This window comes from Mastomys coucha, unplaced genomic scaffold, assembly GCF_008632895.1.
Source record: "Mastomys coucha isolate ucsf_1 unplaced genomic scaffold, UCSF_Mcou_1 pScaffold19, whole genome shotgun sequence".
NCBI classification, from domain to species: Eukaryota; Metazoa; Chordata; class Mammalia; order Rodentia; family Muridae; genus Mastomys; species Mastomys coucha.
This window is the reverse complement of record NW_022196901.1, coordinates 18,645,577-18,653,171: the sequence shown is the minus strand read 5'-3', so window position 1 is coordinate 18,653,171 and position 7,595 is coordinate 18,645,577. Positions and strand designations below refer to the sequence as shown.

Sequence of the window (7,595 nt, the reverse complement as noted above, 5' to 3'; positions counted from 1 at the left end):
ACCTTTTGGTCTTCCTTCTTCTTGAGTTCCTTGTGGAATGTGGGTTCTTCTTCCTGTATTCCAAATTTCCAACTAACAGAGGTGGATCAGCGACCTTAGCCTCCTCTCCCTTGCACGTGGAGAGTCTGCCCCCAGAGACCCGCCAGGACCCGGAGCCTCCAGTGAGAGCCACCATCCTTTCTTCCTTTCTTACCTTCTTCTGCCCACTCAGCTGTCCAGTTGGCCTAGCCACATTTATTTTAAAGATTGTCCTTTCCTCACAGAATTGAGACCATGTATTATGTGGTCCCCATGTACTCTGTGATATTCACAAATGGCCATGTATTTGTAGGTCTGCTTCTGACCACGTTGTCCTGGTCTGTTAGCTTATTTTTCTGTCCTCTGAGAACACTATGCTAATTTTAAGTTTGTTAGGTTCTACAGTAAACTCTGCTATCTGAAGTCCAGGTCTTCCAGCTCTGTTGTTTTCAAGGCCTTGACTATTCTGTACCTTTTGCACATCCTATTGATTTCTTCTAAATAGTATGTATAAAAATTGACCTTAATTTTAACTGCAGTTGTTTTGAATTTTCATGAAAGTTTTACCATCCCTATTATTTGAAATGTTATATTAAGGCCTATTTCTGATAACTTTTTATTATTTATTAAGCAGTAGAATGTAAAAAGAAAACACATGTATCTATATTTGCTCTGTTTTGCAAATACATACAAAAGGATATATAATGTCAGTAGGTAGAGGTGGGAAGAAAATGAGTAAGAATGTAAAGTAGCCAAGCATATGGCTTAAAGCCTATAATTACACCACTGCTGAAACAGGAAGGCTGTACATCTGAGGGCAGCCAGTCTATAGAGTATAACTCTCTCTGAGAAATAAACAGCCAACTGACCAACCAGCCAATCAACCAACTAGCCAACCAACTAGCCAACCATCTAGCCAGCCAGCCAGCCAGCCAGCCAGCCAGCCAGCCAGCCAGCCAGCCAGCCAGCCAGCCAGCCAGCCAGCCAGCCAGCCAACCAACTGATCTAAGGCAAAACAAAAACAAAAGAGCCCAGCAACAACATGAACAGATGTGGACTGGAGCAATGGGTAAAGTTAATGGAGACTTGCCTTTTTGGTAAACAGACCAGAAACTTTGCTATCAACTTTATTAGAGTCAAAACAAGATAATCAGTTATAATTCATAGAAATTAATATAAAAACAATCCTTTTGCTTTAAAGGAGAATTTTCCCTCGTTTTGACAGCTGAAGATTAGATTTCCCCCCTGTTGACTTTTAAAGGCAATACCCGATCTAGCAATGCCTTGGGTAATTTTTAAACATAATGCCAAACCTTGTTTATCTAGACAATTCTATAAAATAAAAGGCACAGTACAAATGTATGTTTTTCTGATCATCTTGACTTGATAATGGGCTTCTTTTTTATTAAAAAATAGGCTATATATCACTCAAGTCACCATGGATTAATATATTTGCTGGCAAGTGAAACTGCCCACAGTTTCAAGAACGGGGTTCTACTCAGCCAGGAGGGAATAAAGGACCTGAAATAGAGAGTTTGAAATGCAAAGAGAAAACAAAGCCAAGTTGCAACCCAATCAAGGCTCCACTTTACTGAGAATAAACCAGGGTTTTTATAGTCACAGGAGAAACTGAAAACAAGTCTAGATTACAAGGCAAAGAAAGTTCAGGTGCCAAAGTCCCCAGGTTCAGAAGATCTTCAGGCGGCTAGCTGGCTGGCTGGGTACTCAGGTGGTGGGCGTGGTCAGGCGGCTTCTTCAAAGACAGTCAACAGAGAGCACCTGTCTTAGCTCCCAGGTGTTAGCCCCCAAACAGAGGCTGCCAGGAGTTAGATGGATGACTGAAGTGAAGAGGGGATGTAACAGGCAAGAACATGTATTTTTCATTTCAACGTCTATAGACTTTGAAAGACAGTGGGTGCCAGGTTATGCGAGTTTGTGGTGTTCTTTATTACTGAGTAAGAACACTGTTACCAGGCTCCTTAATTAGTATTTTTAGTTGCAGTATAAAATTTAATCCAAGAAACAATCCCTTGCAATAGGATGTATAGTTAACAAATCTTTTCAAGTCTTTTTCACAATTTTAAGATGATCTTGTTTGAAATTATACAATAAAAAGTAAAGAATGTTTGACTGTTTTCCAACTGGCATTTCTGAAAGCTGAATGAAAATTGTAGAGGCAGTTTTATTATTTTATAATATTTACACTTTTGTTAGAATCTCACATTAAGGTTTGCCTATGGGGATTGGTTTTAAAATAAATGTAGTAATTTATGTTTGCAACTAATTTGCCAAATAAGGAGTAACTAGCTGTAGGAGCAACTCTGTACAAAGTATTAAGACTAAAATAAAATTAACTAAAATATTTCATACTTTTCTGTGTTCATTTTCAGGTTGAAGGTTTGGAACAAATGTGGAAAGATGTTCACCTCAGAGATAGGGGTTGTGGAAGAATGGCTGTCAGAATTTAAGGTAATCACAACTCTGCTAATACAAAAATTTTATCCTAAACAAATTTTGTCTGGGTTTAAATTCTAATGGTGTTTTTACATTTTATATGACTAACATGCTAAATCATTTGTGGGAAAAGAGCGCTGCACTATATTGTAGTAGGGAGCTATTTATGCACAGTAATCTTTTGTGGAAGATTAATTCCTTTCCCCCAAATGACTCAAAGAGCTTATTCATCTGTTTATTCTCTTCCTTCCATGTGACATTACCATGGCCATGAATGTTGATGTCACCCCAGTGGCCATCAGTGACCCATTGTCAGAAATGAAGGGAAGTAGTGGAACTGGGCCTGACTGACAGATAGTAGAAGGCAGCAAGGCACTTCCTTAATCTTCACCAAGAGGTCTCTTTCTAGAAGGCTGACCTAGGAACTGTGATAGAAGAGTTAGTTCACTTGTTGGTGAAGAAAATAAGCCTAGGCTTTGTGGTCTGATGAACTCTTCTCTGTGGTAGCTAAACTGTATTCCTTAAACCAGCTAGCTCTTTTCTCCTGTCCTCATGGGACACTTCATAATCCTAAATCACAGACATGAAGAGATTGGCAGCAAATGTCATGTTGATTTTCTGTGGATGAAAGAGCCCAATCATCAAGGACAGGTTTACAGTCCACTAGCACCAGGTTTCCTGGCTTGCTGCATGGAAGGAGATGATTGCCCAGCAACAGTGATGTCACCAGACCAAGGAAAAGATAAAATTTGGATAGCATTTGGAGAAAAGGCATTTGTGACGTGATGAGTTTTACATCTAGTCTGGACTTGAGAGTGGACTCAGGATCCTGATGTCTTGGTCTGAAGCCTTCAGCTGTGATGGAGACCAAGGCTTCTCCGCCATGGCAGTGATTCAAACTCTGGGGCAAGAGGGGCAAGTGTTGTTCTTCCTGATACATGTTCCAATGACAGTGTTTAGATGGCCTGTGATTTCAGACAGCGATGACAGTGTTTAGATGGCCTGTGATTTCAGACAGGGACTCTCAGTAAGTCACTCATAGGAGTTGCTCCTATGCTCTAGTTGCTAAGCGACCATTAGAGAAGCTGTGCATCCTGTTAACTGTTGGCTTTATTTGCTTCTTTTGTCTAATCCTCATGAACACTAGATAGGCTTTCTTACTTTCTTAGAATCTATTGCCATCAATTGAGTGTATTTCTTTGGATTTCTCAATTCACCAGGAAGCAGTGTGGAATGTAGAAAAGTACACTATTTGACACTTTTTGCAAATTTTAATATTTAGATTAAATTTAATATGTGCATCCCTCTTGTCAGCTTTATAATGGTCATTCAAGGCATTTTTAAGCTTCACCTCTTCTTCAAAGGCATTTATATGTTTTGTGTACATTGTCATGGTTTGGAGTGAGGGCCATTTGATGAGACTTTTCTGATTTAACTGTTGAGGACCATTCTTGTGTCAAATGTGGAAAAGCCAACATAGCCAGTTAATGACTCCTTAAGATGGGAGTATGCAGAGAAGAATGTTAAATATTGGCCGTGGGGGAGGGGGCAATGATTATGACAAATGTCTAAAACCATAGTGCCTGTGCTAGTTTTGTTTATGTCACTTTGATACAAACTGTAGTCATCTGAGAGGAAGAAACCTTGATTGAGAAAATCAGACTGTGGAGCCAGGCCTGATGGCTCATGCCTTTAATCCCAACACTCACAAGGCAAAGGCAGGCAGATCTCTATGAGTTCAAGATCAGCCTGGTCTACAGAGTGGGTTCCAGGATACCTAGGGTTACATAAAGAAACCTTGTCTCAAAAGCCAAAACCAAACCAAAACAAAAAATTTGACTTTGGTTCAGTCTATAGCAAATTTTCTTAATTAGTTATTGATGGGGGAGGGCACAGCCCATTTTGAATGGTGCTATCCCTGGGCTGAATGTCCTGGGTTCTATAGAAAGCAGGCTGAGCAAACCATGAGGAGCAAGCCAGTAAGCACCATGCTTCCATGGCCTCTGCATCAGCTCTGCCTCCATTTGGAAGTGTAAGCCACATGACCTTTCCTCCTCAACTTGCTTTGGGTGGTAGTGTTCATCACAGAAATAGAAACTCAAAGATAATGCCTATCTGTAATTCTTTCCCCTTCCTCCCATAGTGTTCACACACCCAGGGAGTGCTCTAGGGAGGATAGAGAAGGCAGGCAGCAGTCTTAGCAGCTGTGTGTTCTGATGTCTGAGGGAACGAGTAGTTATCTAGTTAACAAGAAGATGCAAAGGTTACTTGTACAAGAGCTAGCTGGAGGGTCTGCATTGGCAGAATAGTGGCATTGAACACATAAGTACATATATTAAGGATATGGGAATTTGCTTTTGCTCTGTCTGAGAAAGGCACTGCTAACCTGGAGTGGAGATTGTCAATAAGAAGTCCCACTTGGGAGGAAAGGACCTAAGAGGGAAAGTGGACTGGGGGCTGGGGGGCGGGTGGTTTATGGGGGAGGGAAACCTGATCTGGTACTGGGTGAGGGAAAATGACTGAAGTCCTGAGGGCCAGCAGAAAGAATGGAAACAGGCAACCTCAGGAAATAGGAGGTTGGGGGGACCCTCCAAAATACACCAGAGACCCAGGAGGTAAGACTCTGAGGACTCAAAGGGAGGGACGAAGAGAGGGAGAGGGAGCTTATAGAGCCTACCTCCAGCAGGAAGACAGGGCATCAAGTGAGGGATGGGATTGCCATCCCACAGTCACATCTCTGACCCAGAATTGTTCCTGTCTGAAAGAATTACAGGGATGGAAATGGAGAGGAGCCTGAGGGAAAAAAGGCCCATCAACAGGCCCAAGTGGGATCCAGCTCAAGGGGAGGTCCCAAGGCCTGACACTATTACTGAGGCTGTGGAGTGCTCACAAAAAGGGACCTATCATGACTGCCCTCCGAAAGACCCAACAAGCAGCTGAAAGAGTCAGATGCAGATATTTGTATCCAACCAATGGACAGAAGCAGCTGACCCCTGTTGTTGAATTAGGGAAGGCATAAAGAAGCTGAGGAGAAGGGCGATCCTGTAGGAGTAGCAGTCTCAATTAATCTGGACCCCTGAGATCTCTCAAACACTGGACCACTAAACAGACAGCATACACCAGTTGATATGAGGCCCCTAACACAAATACAGGAGAGGACTTCTGGGTCTGTGTTCATTCAGAGATGATGCACATAACCCTCAAGAGACTGGAGGCCCCAGGGAGTTTAGAGGTCAGGTGGGGTAGAGGGGTGGAGGGGAAGAAGTGTGGGATGTGGAGCAGTTGGAGGTGGATGGGGAGGAGCAGGGAATGGAATATGGAGTGTAAAAATAAATAAATAAATAAACACAAATAAATAAATATAATAATGAAGCATAAAAAAAGAAAGAAAGAAATCAAGGAGTAGAGTTAGACTAGAGATGGAAGACATGGTGGGAAGTATGGGTTCTAAAGATGTGTCAGATACATATGTGCATATGTACATTTCTTGGTGCTATGCCTAGAGGACCTGTAGGTAGTGTACCCTCTCACACAGCAATATAGCAAGCACCAAGTCTTGCTTTACTAAATACTGTCTTCCATTAAAAGAAACTAAGAGTATGAAAACTTCATCTAAGCTTCATCTAAGTAATGATTTGTCATTAAGATGTAATATGGAATACCAACATTTTGTAAAGTTTAAAAATTTAATATAAAGATAAGGAAACTTTTCCATTGGGAGAGAGATTGGCAGAATCATAGGCCACATGAAACAAAAAGTAATGGTGTAATCCCTTTTCCTGCTCAAATTAAATTTACCAAAATTTCAATCAGTTTGTTTCTGTGATGCTATGATGTTTAAATGCCTTCAGATTTATATTGTTACCAATTCAAGGAGTTTCTTATTCCTTGCTTAATTTGGTGAGCATTCTCCAGTATGTTAATGTGTGTTGCACACAGCTACTGGTTTGAAAAGAAAGCAAGATTATCAGCAGTAAATCAAGTAACACGAGGTAGAAGAATGTGTGGGAACAAATATTCTAAGTGCTCTTGGAATGAGACTACCTTTTCAAATTATTGTGATGTGAGACTATGTGTTGTAGTTATAGCATTTTAAGAAAGGAAATTTGTTTGGATTTTTAATTTTCCTGTACATGTATACATTCGAAAAAAAACTTCTTATACCTTGGAGGTGACTGTGCCACTGATGGGTCCTGGGACTCACATGTGGATTCTGGGGATCAAACTCTGGTCCTCTAGTAGAATAGCAAGTACTCTTAACTGCTGGGCTATCTTGCCAGCTCCCACTCTTCTTTTTCTGTGTTTTGTTTGTTTTTAAAGAAATTCCCATTTGGCCTTTGGGGTTTTTTGTTTGTTTGTTTGTGTAGCACAACTGTGGCAACATTGTTGTAATTTACTGAGTGGGCTGAGGGTCAGCAACAGGCCGATTGGATCCTAGTCCTAGAGGTCTTTATTGAGTAAATCATTACAGCTCAGTCAGTAGCCTCACAAGGTCACAGTAGGTGCTGTGCCCTGGGCAAAGGTCACAGTAGGTGCTGTGCCCTGGTCACAGTTTGAACTCCTCCTTTCATAATCAAACTCAGTAGCCTCCAAAACACAGAGACAATGTAGTTTGCTTCCTGTAAAAATTTATCTGAAAATTTACATATAATATAAACTCCTGTAAATTTTTTTCTGGTGGGCTGGATAGTTTGGGGGTAGGATAAGGGTAGGGGGTAAAGGTACTTGCCACCAAATTTGAGGACCTGAGTTAGATCCCAGAACCCACAGAGATGACTGATTCCTTCCACTGATTGTTCTGTGACTACATGCACACTAAATAATAAGTAATAAGTAAATGTAAAAGTTTAAAATCAAATCTTGTGCTTATAGAAAAACATTCAGTCTCAGCACTAGCTATGGTGTTGGTTGTACTCTTTAAGTAGAAACTCAGTCTCTGTACTAGCTACGGTGTTGGTAATATTCTCTAATTAGACACTGGGTCTCTGTACTATTATTCTCTAAGTAGATTGACAAAGTGACTAAACTAGGATCTCATGAATAATATTTTCATTGACTTACATGTAAAAAAGTTTCAGATTGCTTTGTGTTTTTCTTTTTCTTTTTTTTTTTTCATGATTTCA

General features: G+C 40.7%; 1 protein-coding gene across 5 annotated transcripts in view; it reads left to right on the top strand.

Annotated features, from left to right (window-relative positions):
• The window catches only part of Fam126a (family with sequence similarity 126 member A), a 146,498-nt gene that overhangs the window by 26,742 nt on the left and 112,161 nt on the right, over nt 1–7,595 (top strand). For all 5 annotated transcript variants that reach the window (XM_031380131.1, XM_031380128.1, XM_031380129.1 and 2 more), the window contains exon 2: nt 2,409–2,487. In XM_031380131.1, coding sequence (XP_031235991.1) covers nt 2,409–2,487 — 79 coding nt within the window. The remainder of the gene's footprint in view (nt 1–2,408; nt 2,488–7,595) is intronic.